The sequence below is a fragment of the Prunus avium genome, chromosome 3 (assembly GCF_965620075.1).
Source record: "Prunus avium chromosome 3, drPruAviu1.hap1.1, whole genome shotgun sequence".
NCBI lineage: Eukaryota > Viridiplantae > Streptophyta > Magnoliopsida > Rosales > Rosaceae > Prunus > Prunus avium.
Window position 1 is genome coordinate 38,787,884 of NC_142286.1, and position 19,559 is coordinate 38,807,442.

At 39.2% G+C, this 19,559-nt stretch overlaps 2 protein-coding genes and 2 pseudogenes across 4 annotated transcripts; 1 reads left to right on the plus strand and 3 right to left on the minus strand.

The window, feature by feature from the left end:
* Positions 1 to 769: 769 nt before the first annotated feature.
* Positions 770 to 1,168, minus strand: LOC148296134 (metalloendoproteinase 2-MMP-like). Its single transcript, XM_088250710.1, has one exon. It carries the CDS (start codon positions 1,166 to 1,168, stop codon positions 770 to 772), a length of 399 nt encoding a protein of 132 aa, XP_088106836.1.
* A 4,558-nt stretch (positions 1,169 to 5,726) lies between these two features.
* On the plus strand, positions 5,727 to 7,298 carry LOC148296135 (uncharacterized; annotated as a pseudogene).
* Positions 7,299 to 7,396: 98 nt separating this feature from the next.
* LOC148296136 (glucuronokinase 1-like) lies at positions 7,397 to 9,991 on the minus strand (annotated as a pseudogene).
* A 196-nt stretch (positions 9,992 to 10,187) lies between these two features.
* LOC148296137 (golgin candidate 6-like) lies at positions 10,188 to 17,366 on the minus strand. Of its 3 annotated transcripts, none has more exons than XM_088250001.1 (19): positions 17,348 to 17,365; positions 16,662 to 16,722; positions 16,515 to 16,570; positions 16,275 to 16,409; positions 16,115 to 16,167; positions 15,661 to 15,807; positions 15,455 to 15,528; positions 15,293 to 15,362; positions 15,016 to 15,069; positions 14,643 to 14,738; positions 14,142 to 14,192; positions 13,957 to 14,043; positions 13,734 to 13,847; positions 13,583 to 13,651; positions 12,751 to 12,854; positions 12,507 to 12,555; positions 12,359 to 12,424; positions 11,348 to 12,109; positions 10,188 to 10,917 (listed from the first exon to the last, which is right to left on the minus strand). In XM_088250001.1, exons 3-19 carry the CDS (start codon positions 16,522 to 16,524, stop codon positions 10,369 to 10,371), a joined length of 2,490 nt encoding a protein of 829 aa, XP_088106127.1. In that variant the 5' UTR covers positions 16,525 to 16,570; positions 16,662 to 16,722; positions 17,348 to 17,365; the 3' UTR covers positions 10,188 to 10,368. The 3 variants fall into 3 exon arrangements, with proteins under 3 accessions (XP_088106127.1, XP_088106126.1, XP_088106128.1); XM_088250000.1 differs by having other exon boundaries at positions 13,583 to 13,654; XM_088250002.1 differs by lacking the exon at positions 10,188 to 10,917 and adding an exon at positions 10,961 to 11,242 and having other exon boundaries at positions 13,583 to 13,654; positions 17,348 to 17,366.
* Positions 17,367 to 19,559: the final 2,193 nt, after the last annotated feature.

The window sequence follows — 19,559 nt, forward strand, 5'->3', positions numbered from 1 at the left end:
GGCCTGGGCTCTTTAAAATTGACACATATAAGACTAGATCATCACTTTACTTTCATTGTCTCTTTGTTTGGAAAGACTCAAATTAGTATTAGAATCAAAGATCGAAGAACCATTCAGATGTATCTGCAAGAATGTGAAAGCGAAAATGTCTCACATTGAAAAACTAACAAACCTTAAAAGGGTTTATAGAGAGTTGGACTACTTATTCTCCCATTAACAATTGATTTTGAGACGGAACCTCAACTTAATTTTGTTGTGTTAAAGTATTTCTTTGATAGACTGTAGACTGTACTTGCATATGCTCAACATAAGTTTAATAATGATAATGTATTAGTTTAAACTTGTTGAGAGTGTCTTAATAGTATAAATCGTTTTGGGCCTCTCAATCTATTGACAACAATTGATTTTAGGTCACATTATCACTCATTAATTTTAGATGATGACTAGTAGTTTTTGATTTTTTTGTCAAACAATAATGTATCATGTTGATTCATCTAAATCCAATTGACCCTTGTTTAAATTTTTTTTTTAAATTACTAATCGTTTATGACTTGAAAGTAGAATATCTGAGGTTCTTTAATTAAAACAATTAAATATCCAGCGTCATGTATATATATATATGTATGCTGATACTTTAATCCAATATTGTACTATCGCACACTCTAACTCTAAGTACACTCCCCTCCAGGTGAGGTACCTTATTTGATAAACATAAAAATATAAGAAGTTGACTTTAACATTCTTGATGACCTGATCATCATCACCAAGATCAAGTGTTGTATAAAGCTTTAATTCCTTGAATATCATCCGCATTCAAGCCCTGAGTATATCCAGTTGGGATTTGAGGTTGCATGACAGCTCCTGGAACATAGCTATGCCCAAGTCCAAGAAAGTGTCCAATTTCATGCAAAGCCACAGTCTCCAAGTCCAAACCACCAGGCACAGCACCCACAACCCACGTCTCATCAGCATCATAGTGAAATCTCTCATCAGACGGCGGAAAAGCATGGGCTATGATCTTACCCGGCCCATCAAATGGTCTTCCATCTCCATGATCACCCCTAAAAAACCCCATCTTCAGATCCGCGGTCTCAACGCTTTGAGCCTGGCTGAACGACAAGTGTGTGTTGCCGGCCCACGTTGCAAAAGCACGTGCAACTGCACTCATGGTCTTAGCTGGGGTGCCTTGCAGAAGAAAACCATACTTAGAGGGAGGCCATTTTGGGATTCCTTGAGGTCTTGGATGCCTTCAACTTTGTCACCCTTGGGACACCCCTTTCTCAAATGAGTAAGGAAATAAATACTACTTTTGGTTTTTGATATGTTGTGCAAAAGCCTCATACTTGGAGGGCTATTTATAGGTCTAGAATGAGCAGACTTGCATCCAAGGTACATGGTGCAACTCCAATTTCCAGAATGAGATTGACAGCTAGGCTTTCCATAGTAAATACATGAGCATTATTACTTTAGAGTTTAACTATAGTTAAGTCTTGAGGTTGGAGACGTATGATTGAAGAGAAGAATAAGTGACTCTGTATACCTATCATCATCATGTTTACTTTTGTTTTACAACTAATATTTTTTTTTTACTTTACCATCATCATCATGCAAGTTTTCTTGTAATCATCGTTCTATAGTGGATTTGTGTTGGACTGAGGAGTCCCGTGGATTTTCCCCAGAGGTGGGGTTTTACCAAGTAAAATAATTCTCTCTGTGTTCTTTTATTTTATTTCCAGCACGTTTCAGGATTGATAAACCATATCAATCCTGCTATCAAAGTTTATTTTTATTTATTTGATTATAATATTAAATTGGCCTATTAACCCCCTCTAGGCATATATAGACATCCTACAGGTATTTTCACAACTAATATTTTTTTTTTACTTTACCATCATCATCATGCAAGTTTGCTGACGTTACATAGATGACGAAGCATATGCATGCCTTCAATAGCAACCGTGTGCAAATATCCCTTGGTGGTTTGGTTCTATTTCTTGCGCAGCCGCTGATCATTCCAACTCAACTTGATTTGAACTCCCATCTGGAGGTGATGAGAAATCGTGAGCCACAAAATTTCCCTTCCCATATCATGAAGAAGCCAACTAAGAGAGTCGACTGAGTATTATCTTTAGTTCGGAAAATATCTACGCTAGGTATATTTAACTAAACGAGTTTCATGTAGGCTTGTTTAACTAAAGGGGTTATGAAACAAGATACTACTATATCTATTCGTCCATAGTAGTACTTTTTTTTTCTCAATGTTGTTGAAAAAAGTCAAAAGTTTGAATCCCTTTCTTTCTCTAATGATTAAAAAGAGAAAATACGACTTAAATCCAAGCATATATGCGTTCTGATTGTACATGAATGCAAGATTCACGAATCAAAACACGAAAACTTGCAAATGAATCGAAACACAAAAAGTACTTTGTAAGACATTAACTCACACCTCTAACATCATCAAGGTTTCATGTTCTTTGATGCTTTAAATTGCAGTGTAGAATATCTAGTCCTCCCTAACCCTAATGACTCCTCACTTAAATTAATTGAAGAAGAATAAGCACACCGTATAGTTTCATCTAGGCTTGTTTAACTAAATGAAAGTTAAATATCAAACCTGCTGCTTGTCTATAATATCTTCCAGACCGAACATCAAAGACCTTAATAAAATTAATATCATCAATCTTCTTCCCTGCCTAGCGCAACTCTTCTTCTTCGATCCGTTTTTCCTTCTATTCTATGATATTTGGACAAGAAGGGAGAGACAGGACAAATTCCAGAGCTTAGGAAGAAAGCAAAACTAGTCGACCCCAATAAGTAACAGCCCTGACAATGACACATTGAATATAAGCGCAGACATCAATTTAATTGGACAGTTATGGGTGATGTCTTTGTTTTAGAAAGAATCTTAGTATAATTACTTGTCATTTTGTTAACCAAATTTTCTTAACAGAAAGAAACTTCAGACATGAAATGAACTTTATACTTTATTAAACTGAGGAAATTAATATTAAAAAACTACAAACAGGAGAACATCACGATTCAATACTAAATATCCAGCTTAAAATCTAAGTACGTACACCCAGGAGATGTACCTTTATTTGATACAGGGAAAAAAAAAAAACGAAAGCATGATGACTTTGGATGAACTACTAAACTTATAACTTATAATAATAACAACATTAATCAAGTGTTGTATAAAGCTTTAATTCCTTGAATATCATCCGCATGCAAGCTCTGGGTAAATCCAGTGCGGACTTCAGGAAGCATGACAGCTCCTGGAACAGAGCTATGGCCAAGCCCAAGAAGGTGCCCAATTTCATGCAAAGCCACAGTCTCCAAGTCCAAACCACCAGGCACAGCACCCACAACCCACGTCTCATCAGGATCGTAGTGAAATCTCCCATCAGACGGCGGAAATGCATGGGCAGCGGTCCCAAGCGGCCCATCAAACGGGTGTCCATCTCCATGATCACGCCTTCCAAAACCGATCTTCAGATCAGCGCTCTCAATGCTTTGGGCTTGGCTGAACATGAAGTGTGTGTTGGCCTGCCATGTTGCAAAAGCACGTGCAACTGCGCCCACAGCCTCAGATGGGGTGCCACCAGGAATTGCAGATTGCATGACAGCCCCTGGAACATCGCTATGGTGAAGTCCAAGAAGGTGTCCAATTTCATGCAAAGCCACAGTCTCCAAGTCGAAACCACCCGGTACAGCGCCCACCACCCACGTCTCATCAGCATCGTAGTGAAATCTCCCATCAGATAGCGGAAAAGCATGGGCTATGGTCTTACCTGGGCCATCAAATGCATTATTAGCCCCATCTCCATGATCACCCCTCCCAAAACCAATCTTCAGATCAGCGCTCTCAACGCTTTGGGCTTGGCTGAACGTGAAGTGTGTGTTGCCCTGCCATGTTACAAAAGCACGCGCAACTGCACTCATGGCGTTAGCTGGGGTTCCTTGAAGAAAACCATAGGTGAGGTGATACTTATTGGCAGGCCATTTTAGGTTTCCTTCGAAGAAAGCGTAATGACCAACTGTGTGAGTTGAACCATGTCCTCCCCTTTTCTTGGGGGTCGTTTGTCATATTAACCGAGAAAAAGAAAACGGAATGTCGTTTTCCTTGAGAAAGTGAAAACGACGCCGTTCTCTCGGCATGTGGCATGTCATAACACATCATCATACTGAAGTGTCCACCTGAAGGCAACTGGAGCGAATTTTGTCACTTTAAAATTTGGGTTTACTAGTGAAATACCCCTGAACTTGAACCTCGCTTTCAATTAACCCCCTATTCTTTTTTTTTAGAAAATTAAGGATATGAACTTTTTTTTTTCCCCAATTTCCCCATGCCGTCTAAATTTGCAACATTTCATCCAATTTGCCGTTAAATATGAGGGTAAAATAGTCATTTTGTACGTTAAAAATAAATAAAAATGGAAAAATAAAATTAAAAAATGGAAAATTGAAATAATAGTCTTAAAATAAAAACTGAAAACTCTCTCCCTCTCTCTCTCTCTCTCTCTCGTCCTTCTTCCTCTTCCTCTTCTTCTTCTTCTTTTCTCTTCCCTCTGTCTCCGTCCTCTCTTTCATTTTCTTTTTCCTTCTTCTCTTTGCCTTTATCTCTCCCTTGCTTCTTCTCCTTTGGCTAAACCCAAAACCGTGGGACTTGGGGGCAAGGGTTAGGGATGGGTTTAGGCTAGGGCTTGGAATAGATCTCGAGTGGGGATGGATTTCGGCTCAGGTTAAGGTTTAGGGTTGCTGAAGGAGATATATATATAGATGGGGGAGGGGAGTGGCGACAGGTTTGGTTCATTCTTTTTTTTTCTTTTTTTTTCTTGTTGTTGTTGTTGTCAATTTTCCTATGGGGTTTGTGGGTTTGTGGGGGAGGGGTGAAAAATCAGATATGGGTTTATGGGTTTGTGGTTGCTGGCTGGAGTTTCTGGGTTTGTGGGGGAGGGGTGAAAAACCAGATTTGGATTTCTGGGTTTGTGTTTTCTGGCTGGAGTTTTTGGGTTTGTGGGGGAGGAGTGAAAAACCAGATCTGGGTTTCTGGGATTGTTACAGTCAGCTAAATGGCACCACGAACGAAGGTTGAGAGGTAAGGCTGTGAGTCTGTGACTCGTACTAACAGGTAGAAAAATTGATTTGGTTTATACGGATTGCAATTTGAGGAAAATGTATGGCAAGTCTGCCTCAAATCTTCCACCAAATGCCAAATCTCAACCATCAAAAAACCCACATGGTCCCCTCGTTGTGTTGATCAACCCAACATTTATCTCCTCAGTCTTCTCTTCAAGGTGAGAGAACATAAAGCTAACAATCAAAAGAACAAGAAAAATGCTGAAATAAACACAACCCAACAACTAAAAAAAAAAAAAAAAAAACTCTCTCTCAAGGAATCAGAAACCAAGTTAAGGTGGGGGTTCTCAGGATCTTTTTTCTTTAGTATCTTTTTCTTCTTTGTTTTTTTGGGTTAATTTTCCTATTTTTCTTCAAAATTTTTCCAAAAAAATAATTTTAAAAATAATTTAACTGAAAATTGGATGAAATGTTGATGATTTAGACGGCAGGGGGTAAATTGACGAAAAAAAAAATTCATATCCTTAATTTTCTAAAAAAAAAGAATAGGGGTCTAATTGAAAATTATGTACAAGTTCAAGGGGTATTTCACTAATTCAGTCTCAAATTTTCAGTTTTTCCCGCTCGTGGCTGCGTTGTGAGCAATAATGGTGGAGTCAACAGCTTCAGGAGCAGCAGCTTGAGAAGACGACGAAGACTGGGAGCTCGTGAATGAAGACGGCTTCGTTTTCAAACGCAGGAAGAAGCGCCGGGTCGACCAATCTGCTGACTCGTCGCTCCGGGCTCCACCGTCTGCGTCTGCCGCGGATCTACAGGAGGATGCCGAGAAACTCCGGAGAGAGCGGAAGAAGAAGTCGCTTTTGAAGCTCAAAACTCAGTACCAGGCGGAGATCGACCAGTGGGAACTTTTGTCGAGCACATTGCGCGCAGTTGAAGAGAGGACATGCCATCTTCAAGAACAACAACAGCAACATCGATTGACAGAGAAAGACCGAGAGAAAACGGCGTCGTTGGCTGGTTCGGGTCCTTCTGAGCTTCAAGGGTCGGAGTCCGTTTGTGGGTCAGTGGGGGATGAGCTTCTCTTGCAGTTAAAAGGGCATTTCTTTCCTTTGGTTTTACAATTGTTTAGCTGGTGAGGAATTATGAAAATTGAAAGATTTTGGGTCTTAGGGTTTTGCAAGGCCAGAAATTTATGCTCCACGACACCAATTCGGGGCTGAGTTGAGCTGATTTTGGCATTATTACACTTACTCTGTGGAAAATTGAGAACAAAGATTTCTGTGATGCTTGCTTTTAGTATCATCGGTGCTTGTCTTATGAACGTTGCCTCGATCCTTATTGACCTTAAAATTGAGTTACCAATGGAGAGTGAGGCGGAGAAGAAAGCTTTTAATTTTTTGGGTTACGGTTGTATGGTATGGCGAAATCCTTCCACGGTTCCACTGGCACAATATAATTGCAATCCTTAATCCTTCTTCCTCCATGCAGGCAGAAGCCCAGGAAGCTATCATTGGTGATGTTTCGAATCTGTGTGACATAGCGGAAGCAATGTGTAGTGAACAAGAGGAACAGATTACTCAATCTCTACTCGATCTTCCAATCTGGGGTTCACCACGGGAGCTCATGAATTCGCTATGTGAACCGTGAATGAATTGGTTCTAAGTAGCTTGTTGGTGGCTGTGGTTGTTTACTAAGATCTTGAAAGAAAAATTTGAAGCATGTTGCTCTTCCACTGGCAGTTGCAGCTGTAGCCTGTATTCATAAAATGCTCAGGAGGTAGGGAGTAGGAGATATTTTCTCATCACGTAACCTCAGCTCAGCACAGAAAAAGAGAGAGAGAGAGAGAGAGAGTGCACTGTTTCTTGGTTCTGATCGAGCTTAGCTTTTTGCTGATTGCTGTGTGTATTATTCTTAGGTTTTTTTTTTTTTTTTGGTTGGGGTCTCAAGATCTCTATAGCTCTAGCTCTAGTGGTGGGATGTTGTATATGTTCTATTGATCATAAATTGTATTCTAATTCATGCCTTCTTATAGAGATTACTTTGAGTTTTAGTTTGGGCCAATGTACTTTTGATTGAAACGTTGCCGTCAATAGAAATACAGAGACATTGAGTGTTGAAGGTCGTCTTTTCATTCAGTAGTGCTCTGATCTCAACATTCTCTACACATGGAAATAAAATTGATATTCAACTCCTCTTGGTCTCTGTTAAGGCTGGCATAACATAACTTCGTTCCCTTATAATAATAAATGGAGCATCTATCAAAATTGACAGTTGTACCTTTGAAATTTGGAAGTATAGGCATTCAAGCTGACAGCAATTGATCAAATTAAAGTCGTTCCCTTTTTTTTGGTAATAGCAAGTGAGCAACCACTCCGAGTCGTAGACCTGAACGGATTTGACTCTCCCCAGGGGGTGTTTTTCACAAGGTGGGATTCGAACGCTGGACCTCACTGAGGCCAGCTAACATTCGCCCACTTGCAGGCCTAGCCAGGATATCCACTAGACCAAACCCCTTGGGTAAGTCGTTCCCTTTTATTAATGGAGCATCTACCAAAAATTGACAGTTCTACTTTACCAATATAAAGCAATGAGAGACGGGGAGAGAAGGGCGGGAGGGTGTCAAGAACAAAACTGAAAAGACCCCAAGTACTCGCCTATTTTGTGAGAGTCTGAAGATCAACCTCATTTAGAAGAGAGGGAACGACTTGTCTCGGTTCAAGTTTAAAACCAGCCTTTTGGCAAGCATCCTCTAAGAGCTTCACTTGTGAAGGACCATCTGGGCAAAATACGACTACAGCCCCACCGCTACCTGTGAATTTGGATGCTGCACCCACCCTTCGGGCCACCTCCACCATTTCTATGTTTAAAGCGCCAAGAGCATCATCTCCAAACATGCTTCTGCACAACATCCATGTACCGGTACTGAGCAGCCATAAGATACATAAAATGCTAGCAAATATGAAGATGGTTCAAAACATAAGGTCTGACTCCAGCCCAGCTGAGTGTCATGTAGGCTGAGAAGTGGTGAGGGTAGTAGCTGGGTAAAAGTCTTATTTGCCCATCAAAAAAATATCACGTGCATCACATGTGATCAATTTTGACGGAGAAACTAACAGAATTGACGGAAAGGACAAGTGGTGCAACACGATATCTAATTGAAGGGCGACCATAACAATTTTTGGGGTTGAGGGATGAAAAATAAAGTGGGGTCTTATTTGGGGACCATGGCTACAATTTTGCTATCATTTTTTGTTTTTATTTATCCAGCTTTCTGGTCTGTCAAGGGGATTAGAAAGTGAATAAGATGTGGCATACAAATGTACAGTTTGTGCAATCAACCTTGTGTGGCAACAGTCTGAACAACATCATGTTGTGCAATCACCTTCCTTTTCAAATTAATTTCTTATTTACTCTAATTCAGTCCAAATAAACAGATATGAGAGCTTCTGGGATCAGAGTCGGGCAATCACATAATCAAATTATGAGTCAAAATGTAGATATCTCAAACCTTCTAAAGTCAAAATTACGGTTCATGAGCGCTGCTAGTTTAGTGTAGTCCTTTTCAAGTAATGCCGTCCTTCCTTCTAGTGCAATATTTGCAACTTCCGTCATGGATGATGTTATAAACTCGTCGCCATTGAGCCACCTTTGAAGAACCGTACTATGTACCCGCCCTTACAAATAAATAAATGTGTTAATTGTTGTACAAATTGCACAGCAGGTGGGAAACAATGAGAGAGCACTAACAACGTGGAAGGCGAACCTTCCCGGAATCACTTGGATTCTCGGCATAGACAAGGTGAAGAGGTGGGAGGAGACTAACATCCATGGGTGTGTAAATGCCATGCCCCAAAGTATCCATGTGCTCCTTGTCAAATTCCTAGGAAGTTAAAAAGTTACTACAAGTAGAAGCAATGTAGGGTCTGGTTGAAATTTGAGTACCATGTAAACAAGGCTACCATACACCTGGGCAACACGATCTTGAAGACCGGCAACAATTCCAAGTTGCTTCTCGGCACTAAGGACGAGGCCGGGGCGGACCTCGACTTTGATCAAATGCCTAACCTTGTAAAAATCAAGGAGGCAGCTCAGGGCTGCACACACACAATAGCACTAGACCCTGAAAGTCCTGTCTGAAAGTGAAAGAGAAACATCATTACTTGCTACTTTACTGAATCACTAAAATTAAGTGTAATGGAAAATTAACTCATAATACCTGGCGAGGGATATTAGTATCATATGAGAGAGTGAAATTTCGAGGCTCTAACTGAATCTCGTTTTCTTTGCAAATTGCCATCAGCAATCGGACGCCTCCATAATAACCCTCACTATCTAATCGATTCACCTGTTGATTTTCATTTTTATAATTCAATTCATTCGCAGAAACTGAAGATTTCGATTTTTGTGTAATTGCAATTCAAGTGTAGGGAGGTACCAGGTGGTCTAGGGATTTGAAAACGACGAGGTCGTGGGTGGGGTGGGGTGGGGTTGGATGACGAGATCATCGGACGGCTGCAAACACACGGTCGCCCAGAAGTTGCCAAGGCTGAAGGAGATCGTCCGGCCGAAATAAACGTCACTCGGGTTCCCAAGCAGGCCCACCCTGGCGTAGGCCCTGTGCTCGATCAACGACGCAGTTTCGCTCTTGGCCTGGTGGTCACCCATTTTCGATTTGAAAGTTCAGCTGACAACCACTGGATCTTCGAACTCAAACTCCTGCGTTTTCGGGTGAGCTGTGAGCACTTGTTATATTGCTGGCTGTCAATGTGCAGTCGTTTGTCTGACGTTGTGAATCAGGGGAGACTTCCTTTGCCGAAGGGGTTCAAGTTCCCAATCTTCCGTATTGTCACTATGAATATATATATTTTTTTTTAAGGAAAAGAAATATGAACCCCTGCATGGGACTTGTAACCCAAGTGAAAAAAGAAATATGAACTTTTGCAAGGGCCTTGTAGCCTAGTGTTAAGAGCATTTACCATCCGTTCAAGCTCCTAAATTCGAATCTCTCTTACAGACCTGAAGGATACTGGAAAGGGAATAAATTGAAACTTTGAACAATTACCAATAAAACGAGTATAAATTAAATTTGAGGAGGAAGAAGAAAACAGTTTGATCCAGAATCTTCGCGTATTAATGATAATAAATATCAACTGTACAAATTCCACCAGAAATGTACAAAGGCACAGCCAAGCATAAACCCCGTCCACCACCATCCATTCCATACCAGGAGGATGAATGATGAGATCACGCCATGAAATAAAAATAAAAAGTAAGACGTCAGCATCATCATCAGTCTTCCTCCTCTTCACCATCAGCAGGCAGCCCCATATCATCTCCAATATCTTCAAGCAGCTTGTCCACGTCCTCCCCTAACTCCAACAACCTTGCACTCAGTTTTCCCACCTTGGTCTGTTCTTGTCCAAGGCACACAAGAAGATCATTCAGCTCTGCCTCACTCTCCTTCTGAGCTTCTTCCCTTGCCTCTGCTCTAATTCCCTCTACATCTGGAATGGACGAAGACCCTCCTACGCCCTGCTGGCCTCTCACCTCCTTCTCCAGATGAAAATTCGCCTGTTCAAGACTGTTGTAAGCATCCGACAGGCTCTTCAGATCAGATTCCATCTTACCAGCTAAGCTTCTATACATAGATGCCTCCGATTCAATCTTGGCTTTCTCTGCCTTGAGCAACTCCAACCGCTTAGATGCTTCTTGAAGATCTCGTCTCAATGTCTCTACCTGGACTCTGTCTGATCCCGCACCCTGCTCAGGCCGGGCATAACTGCCCCCACCAGTCGATGCCACGTCCTCAGCCAAAGTTGCATTGCGACCAAGGAGGTCCTGAAAGACAAGAAAGAATATCAAACCAACCATATTTTTTAATACAATATATATTAAAGCATTCATACCACGGCATGCTTATTCCAGAGACAACTAGGGTACTCTTTTACATCACAAAGGGCACTTCTATCAAACTCAGGATTGAATGGTGTTGCATACGTGGTTGAAAATTGCATTTCTGGAAAATAGATGGAGGCCAACCCACACCATTAAACACCCATGGAGGCTCCAATCCACATCTTTGCAGAGATCTGCCCATAAGTAGCCCTAGCCCACATATGGCCGGATCCAAACACTTCTCTACTGATTGCCTCTTAAGTCCTAACTATTGTTGTAAGTTGTGACATACTCTTCAGAAAAGAGATTTCATAGTGCAAAAAATGACACAGAAAAAACGAGAAACCAAGAGCTTGTGTACACGAAACAATACCTGTATCTCAGAGCATTGCTTCTCCACAAATGCTTTCAGCCGCTTTATATACTCCCTATCACTTTCCTCACTCTTCTTTTCCAATTCTGCTGGCACCACTGCCACCTTGCTCTTTGGGTGACTGTAAACCTCAACGATTTTCTCTCTGATGTTCACCTCCAAGCTCCTAACAAGGTTTACAAATGGAGCATCAAAGATTGAGGAGAGAACTGGATGATCCTCATTTTTCTGATCCAATAAATTGTTCTCATCAACATCTTCAATCTCTACCATACTAGCAGAAGCAGATCTGGTTAATTGTTTACGGGGCTGAGTAGACCTCGCAGAGGTGAAAAGGAAGCTTTTCTGCATCTCATCAAACTTCAGAAAGTATGTCGTGAGCCCAACCTTCTGGCTTATAGAATCAACTATAGTTAAAGCATCCTTCCCACTTTCAACTGATTTGTTGTAGATTACACACTCCCCCAGAAGAACAGCTGCCAATCCCTTTATGTACACTGTAGTAGAGGAATTGGAGACCAACTCAAGAAGATATGTGATGTGGGGACGTGAATCTAGGAAGCAATTCACAGCACTAGGGAAATCAGATAGCCCAGTGACCAGCAATTTCAAGATAATTGGTTCAACATATGAGTTTCCACTTGATTTTCCATCTTTGTTTTTCATGGAAGAGGCAAGGGCTAAGTATTTTACCACACGGTGCATTAGAGGCTCAGGAGCACCTAAAGATGGTGTAGGTGCCTCGAGTTCAATACGCAAAACCTGCAAATTGTTTCATAAGATTAGAACATTGTAAGAGTGATCTAGTAATTGCCCATACCATTCCAAAAGCAAGAAATCCCAATAAAAATTTTAACTTGATGACGATTTTACTTCTTTTTCTTTTTGACGAGTGATAATACAATAAAGTGAGCATCAAAGGTAATGCAAGTACATGGTTGGCATAAAATCGGTAAATCAAATAATTACTACATCAGAAGACAGATCTCAGAAGACGATATAACTGCATACCCTTTCCTTGCACTGGATATTGTCCTTCATTACATGAGAAAGAACACTAGCAGCTCGGCAGCATGTCTGCACCTCAATATATTAGCTAATGGAACAGATATATTCTAGTCTTTTCCAAAACTCAGATACTACTGAAGTATTACATTACCTCAAGATCACCATCATTCTCACTCAAGGTAAGACCTTGTAATAGCATGCTGCAAGAGAATCAAATTATTGTAAAATTAATTAGCACAAGTAGCTTTTCCAACAAAGAAAGATGAAAAGAATAAGATGATCAAGCTTTAGCTGATGCAACAAAGGTTTGATAATTCAATCAAGCCTGAAATAATAAATAATAAACAGAGAATTTAGAAGCATGCAGTGAAAAAAGGCACATACAATACACAAACCTTCCAAAGGACATGTGCACATCTTCCTCAACAGGAGCATGTGCCATGGAATGAGGTTGAGGAATCAAAGTTGACGCTAACATAGTTTGGCCATCAGCATTTTTCTGATAAAAACCAGGTGGCAGAAAATTTATAACATAAAATTAGAAGTAAAAAGTACACGATCATGAAGCTGTAATTTTTGTATGCCAGTAATAAATTAAGTATGCCCACGAAGCACAGCAAAGTAATCAATGGTATAAGGAGCATATACACATTATCAACCTCACAAAAGCTCTTAAAAACATAATCTGCAGCAACAAATTCTTGCATACTGGATGTCCGCAAGATGATTCAAAGAATTGAGTTCAAAGCAGGTTCCTACGGCCCCTCTCCAAGCAATTTGCTTGAAAGGGCATCAAGATTCTTGGGATGTCCGGCAATCAGATTACCAATACATCGTAGTGCCTGACAAAGTGAACAAACCCTAACAATTACATCAATCTCTACAAGGAACTATATAAACATCATTACCAAAAAGTTCCTAAACCAAATATGTGTCGTCCTTTTGAAAATCAGTATTAATTTTATCACCTAGCATGCCACATAAGTTTCAGGGAAACAGATACGGAGAGTTCACGTAATTAGTCCATAATGACAGGCTCAAAGGTATAGCAATAAAAAGGTAAAGTACTTTTATGTCCAGCTGACATTGATTGGTCGTATATAATATAGTGACATACTATCAAAAGATGTGTTCGTTGGGTGGGGCTGTGTGTGTGTGTGTGTGTGTGTGTGTGCGCGTGTGAGAGAGAGAGAGAGAGAGGATGAAGAAGGTGAAGAACTATCTTACTGCACAACGGACAGCAACAGGTGCCCACTGGCTTTCCGCACCCAGCATTAGAAGATGGTCCAAGACTTTCTTCTACATCCAGAAAATTAAAAAATCAGAAAGACTACATATCACAGAATTTTTAATTTAGTGAGAGAGTATTATAGACTACCTGAACGAGGGTTGTCCTATTTGTCAGCATATTTGCATCTTTTCCATGATCAGCCTCCGAACCTCCCATTATTAGCAAATTAAGAGTTTCCAACGCACTGAGTAGATTAATTGTCTACTGGCATGGAGTTTAATTCAATGTCAACAACAAATTACCAGTAAGAGTTGTGCCATAATAAATAAAACAGTCTGCAATACAAAGTTATGAAAATCGAGTATCTAACCTTTTGTTGAGTGAAGCTGTAAGTACTCCCTCGTAGCTTCAAAATTGACATGAAGGGGTCAAATCCTATCGTCTCCCTCAGTAGTACCTGAATGACACATGCTTTTAATTAGAAGCAAAAAGAAACAAAATGCACAAATGACAACAATGATTACAAGAATAAGAGCAACAGAAAAAACTAAAAACCTGATTAGATGCATTCTTCCGAATAAGATTGTTCAGCAATTCAATACAGTCCTGCAGAAGTGTATTACATTAGAACCATTTCCAAAATCAATTGATTTCTCAATTTCTTTTAGAGATGAGCACGTATGAGAAATGGGAACTTGATTTATGAACTACACACACATTTTATTTTGTAACACAGTGTGCCAACAGCCATCCCTCTATAATCAAGGCATTAGAACATGACAAGTAAGTGTTTTACAAGTTTAGTATATAACAAACAAACGTTTGCATCCCTTGCAGTGAAATAATGGAAAATTTTTATTTTACCTATAAAATTTGGTGAAAATATCAGTATAGTTATAAAGTCTAAACCCACCAAAGAAACGAAGGCTTTTGATTCATGTCAATTTTACAAAATTAATCCGTAGAAGGAAGCTTGACAAGTGGTTTATCAGCAATGACACTTAAACAAGTCACACAGCGAATTAAATATGAAAAGAATAAGTCAAAGAGAATTACCTGCACAACAACACCACCATCGGAACCACCTTCTTCTTTGATGATGCTGAAAATCTTCTCAAAAGCACCTTCGAAGACCACAATTTTTTGAATTTCCTGATATCATAACAATCTATCAGTTAATAAAAATGTAAAAACACACTTTTCAGTTCTGATGGTTTAGCAATTGATAGCTTTTATGTATTAGTGTTCTGTTGTACTTTTGGAATGGACATCTTGCCCACTAGATTGTAATTTTATTGTTTACACCAACAAAATATTGAGTCTCTTTTCAAAAAAAAAAAGGAAAGAAACGCACTTTTCAGTCACAGGTTCAACAAATATAACTAAATAAAAAGAAGTGACTAAGGATCATGTGGGAGAAAAATCTCACCTCAGCTTCATGGGTCAAGTAAGTAAGAAGTAATAAGGCCTCATTTCGTATAACCTAGAAGGAAAACACAATAGTTCAGTATGACTGAACAACAGGAAAAGATTGATACCACAATCATATTTCAATAATTCATAGGTTCCAAAAGATTTCAAAAAAAATCCTCAAATAGAGAGATGACCAATAAACATGAATTTTAGCTTAAAAGTTAAATTGTAGCGAAACATGTTGATAATAGAGTTAAATGCAAAATGATAAATTATCATTCAGTGAATTGTACCTCATGATCCATAAGCATATCCATTAAGCGAGTTATACCACGAGGTATGGTCAGAATGGCTTCCTGTAACCTGAAGAGGAACTCAGAAAAAATTCTTTCTAAAACCACTAAAAGAATTCAAAAAAATTAGACTAAAGGGAAATAGTAGTTCTAAACTGATACCTATTTGGAGAATTTGTGAGAAGAGCTGTCAAAAGTTGAAGAGTGTAATATCGTACATAGAAATCCTCCTCTGACTGCAAAAACAACCAAAATAAATATAAACATTGTCAAACTATGTGCATGAACCAAAAAAATATAGCAAAAATCAAGCAAATTTAAATAGAATGATGAAAAGGATTTTGCAAATATAATTAGAGAACTCTAACCAACAAACTCAGAAGAAGTGAAATGTTGTCTGCTTCTCTGGAGAGCAGATCAGCGTTCATTAGAGCTGGTTGAATTTCATTCTTTGGGCCTTTTGCATGGTCAATAGGAGTCAAGGCACTTACAAGAGTTTCTAGGGCACCTCGAACCTGCATATGCAGAAAACATAAATGAGACTTTATGTATGAATATAAATTGACATTAAGAACTACGTTTGGAGGAAAATTCATAAGAATCACTGGGACAGGTGAAAAGGACATAACAATCACATTCGCATTCCAGAAACCTAAAAAGATGCAGTAAAAGTGAAATATCTCTATCAGAAAATAAAAACAGCTTCATCAGTGGCACCCAAACAGTTTCAATAAAACACCAGAATGGATTCTACAACATGATAACTCGGGAAAAACAATGAGATTAAGGGGAAATATGAAAAGAAGAAGAAAATTTAGCAACCATTTCAACATCATCGCGTTCTTCCTTTAATATGCCCATCATAACAGGAAAGCCTGCAAAAAAGAAAAAAATAAATGAATGAAAAATGTCATAGATGACAAACATAAAATGAAAAACTAAACCACTGTTGCAATTTGCAAACAAGAAGAGGAGCAATCACCCATTGCTCCAAATGCTAGCTGTGCATTAGAGCTTTCTGCCACAACAGATTGAAGCTCGAGCATAGCAGTCCTCCTGTCCTCTGACAGTTTACCATTGCTAATACAATCGAGCAAGCATTCAACATAGCTACATACTGAAACAATGACAGAGTACATTGGTCACATACCATTCAACAATTATAACTAAGCAACAGCGGGAGTAATGTGTATGGAATTTGGTGACAGAAGGAGGGAAGTACCTATCTTCATTTGAAGAACCAGATTTCTCGTTGCCAAAAACGAGCCCCACAACCCCCTGCACACGAAGCCATAAGAGACCAAACGAGTTTGTAAGGACAAAAGAAAGACAGAGAGAGAGAGAGAGAGAGAGGGAGAAGTTAGATCACCTTGTAACCAGAGACCAAATCCATTGCTGATTTCTCAGGGCACACTGAGACTCGAGAAATCCTGCAACCAAACACCAAGAAAATTCAGCCAATTTTAGCGCGAATTATCAGAGAAGCCCTAAATTGGAAGCGAAAATTGTTGAAACACAAACTGACTTGCTTGCTTGAGAAACTGAGACCGGGAAGATAATCAATTAAGCTGACGAATCGATGAGAGGGATATGAAGTGATCGATCTAATCTAAGAGATTCACTTTTGCTTTCGCGGATTTTTTTTGTTTTTTTTTGTTTTTTTGTTTGTGGTTGTAAATTCTAAGTCCTGACCAAAACGCAGAACATGGCACAGCTAAGTTAACACTCTTCCCTTCTCGCTGAGCCTATGGTTAATTATTAAGTTGGATGACATTTTTTGTCTTTTTACACAATAATAAAATTTACAGCTTAATTATTTAAGTATTGGGGTAAACAAAGAGAAGTGCAGACATCAAGTAAACTTGACCAAGTCTGCACTAATAGACTCTTCTCGCCAATGCAACGTACAGAACTTTAAAAGATTCCACAAAGCAAAGAGTAAGAAGGTCAGTGGACACTTGTTGCTATGAGGACGCAAAAGAACATATACAGTACCCTGCACCTCATCATAATTGAATGAATAAAATATGGAGAGCACTTTGATAGTAGCTTTACCAGGCTACTTGGCCTGGACAAACCCAGAAGCAGACACAGACACAGACACAATACCCATGTCTGAAGAGAACCATTTCTAGTCACTGGATGCCTTAGCACAACCTGTATAATTTGATAGTGTTCAGATCCCCAAAGCAACATTAGAGTTGAAGTTAAAGAAATTGAGTATACCAACCTCCTGATAAATAGCAGGGGCCCAGGAACGGAAAATGGTTGGAGACGCATCACTTTTATCCAAACTAAACTTGACTTGGTCACAAACCATGACTCCTTGTGCAACCTTGAGAATCTACAAGCAGAGACGAACCAACTTAAGCAAAATAAGAACAAAATTTAAAATAGAATCATAAAAAACAAATCAGGAACTAGGAAAAAAGTTAAAGATCACATCATTACCTCCTTCGTCTCATTTAGCGCACTAAAGTAAGTCAAAGAAGCTGTCAATTTATCCCGTCCCTGTGAAGTTGCCTTTAGAATTATAGAATTCTGTCAGCCATGTTTGATTGCAACATCATCTGATACAGGAAAAATTCTCCAGTAATCAGACTGGTTATTGGACAACTTTATGTCATCACTCTGCAATTCACATAAGAAACGAAAATAGCCAAAAACATAACAAGCTGCTATATAAAGCAAAACAGAAATTTCTATAGTATAATGCAAGACAGACATTAGCATCGGATGAGAACAAAGGACATTTGCAGAAATTCGGGCCAAAAGGAAGCAAATACGTAGAGAAAAACAGAGAATGCAAGAACATTATTCGACAAGAGAAGCAATTAATAGGACATACAATAACATCTTTCATAAGACGATCATAATTCACATTGTGGAAAGGAAAATGAAAAGAAGAAAGAACCCTACTAGTAAAAAATGCAAAGTAACTGGATATATCATTGTTTGAACAATGATACTGGAAGAATGCATGCTTTACCTCTGTAATGTAGATTTCTTCAGATGATCTTTTGACATGAAACTGAGGGATGCATGCGAGATTAGATTCAGGAATGGAATTGGTAAATTCAAAAAAGTCGCCATTGGGTTGGTATGGTAACTTTAATAGGCAAAAAAGCCTAGTCAGTTGTGCAAATTGATGCATGATGCATTCCCCTCTCGTGCAAATTGCAAATTGCAAATGATGAGATTATGTGCCTTTTCTTAATATAGTACAAGGTCTAAGTAATAAAACAGAAATAACCGACAACGTCAATAACCACTTCCACTATTAAGTATTAATTAAGTAGCATACACAACAGAACAGACACAATGCAAAGCCTTGCAAAGCCTTGAATACAGCACAGCCATGACAAGCTTTGTTCTCATTCCCAAAATCCTGTCATTTCTCCACCTCCAGATATGATCCACAATCCCAGCCAGCCAGGCAAAGCTTTTTTACTACATAACATAATGCACTTGTTTACCTTTCCATTGAGCAGCACAGCTGCCCAATTAACAAAGATGAGACCAGGAGTGATCCCATATTCACCGTGCACTCTAGAGTACTATGTATCATCATCATCATAAAAGGAGCAATCAAAGAATTAGTGCTTATGCGATTCCAGCAAAACCTGACACAAAACCCAAAATCTAATAGCCTATGGAGTCTATACAAGTGCTCGTAAGTACTAGACAAGGATTCTGTCAAGAGTTGCCTGCTTACCTTTGTTAGCTAACCAAAGGATGGAAAGCTCCTCCCTCAACATTATTGTTGCTAATTCGCATCAAACAGATCAGCCCAAGCTGTCATAGGCCTAGAATTTCTGAGTTTCTCCCAAGCACAAGCAGTACTATAGAGTATAGAAATACATTAAGCAATTCTCCTAGAAATACATTGCAACTGTAAACAGCTTGGCTAAGATTTAGTGTTCATATGAGTTCTCCAATACTTACTGCTGTCATTTCATTATCCTATTTAGGTACTGGCAGTGAGTAACCTTGAAACTATGGCTAGCTTTGTCATGATCCTAGACAAGCCCAGCTGAAAAGTATAAAACCCTTAACAAGTGTCAATCTTGTATATTTTTGCACACTTGTTCTAATCCATATTTTTAATATTTTCAGAAAAGATTGAAACTTGGGATTTCAGAAAAGATGTCATTTTCAATTGAAACCAGTTAACAGAAGGTGGTAACTGGTAAATTTGAAAAACAAAAATCCCAAGTTGAGAAAACAAGAAACTCCAAGAACATGATCGCATTCAGTTATAATACCC

Coding starts and splice junctions, on each gene's coding strand:
- LOC148296137 (XM_088250000.1), bottom strand. Junction 15,529..15,660: donor CACTTCTTCTGAGTTTGTTG/GTTAGAGTTCTC, acceptor TTGTTTTTGCAG/TCAGAGGAGGATTTCTATGT. Junction 15,070..15,292: donor ATATGCTTATGGATCATGAG/GTACAATTCACT, acceptor TTTTCCTTCTAG/GTTATACGAAATGAGGCCTT.
- LOC148296134 (XM_088250710.1), bottom strand. CDS start 1,168: ATGAGTGCAGTTGCACGTGCTTTTGCAACGTGGGCCGGCAACACACAC.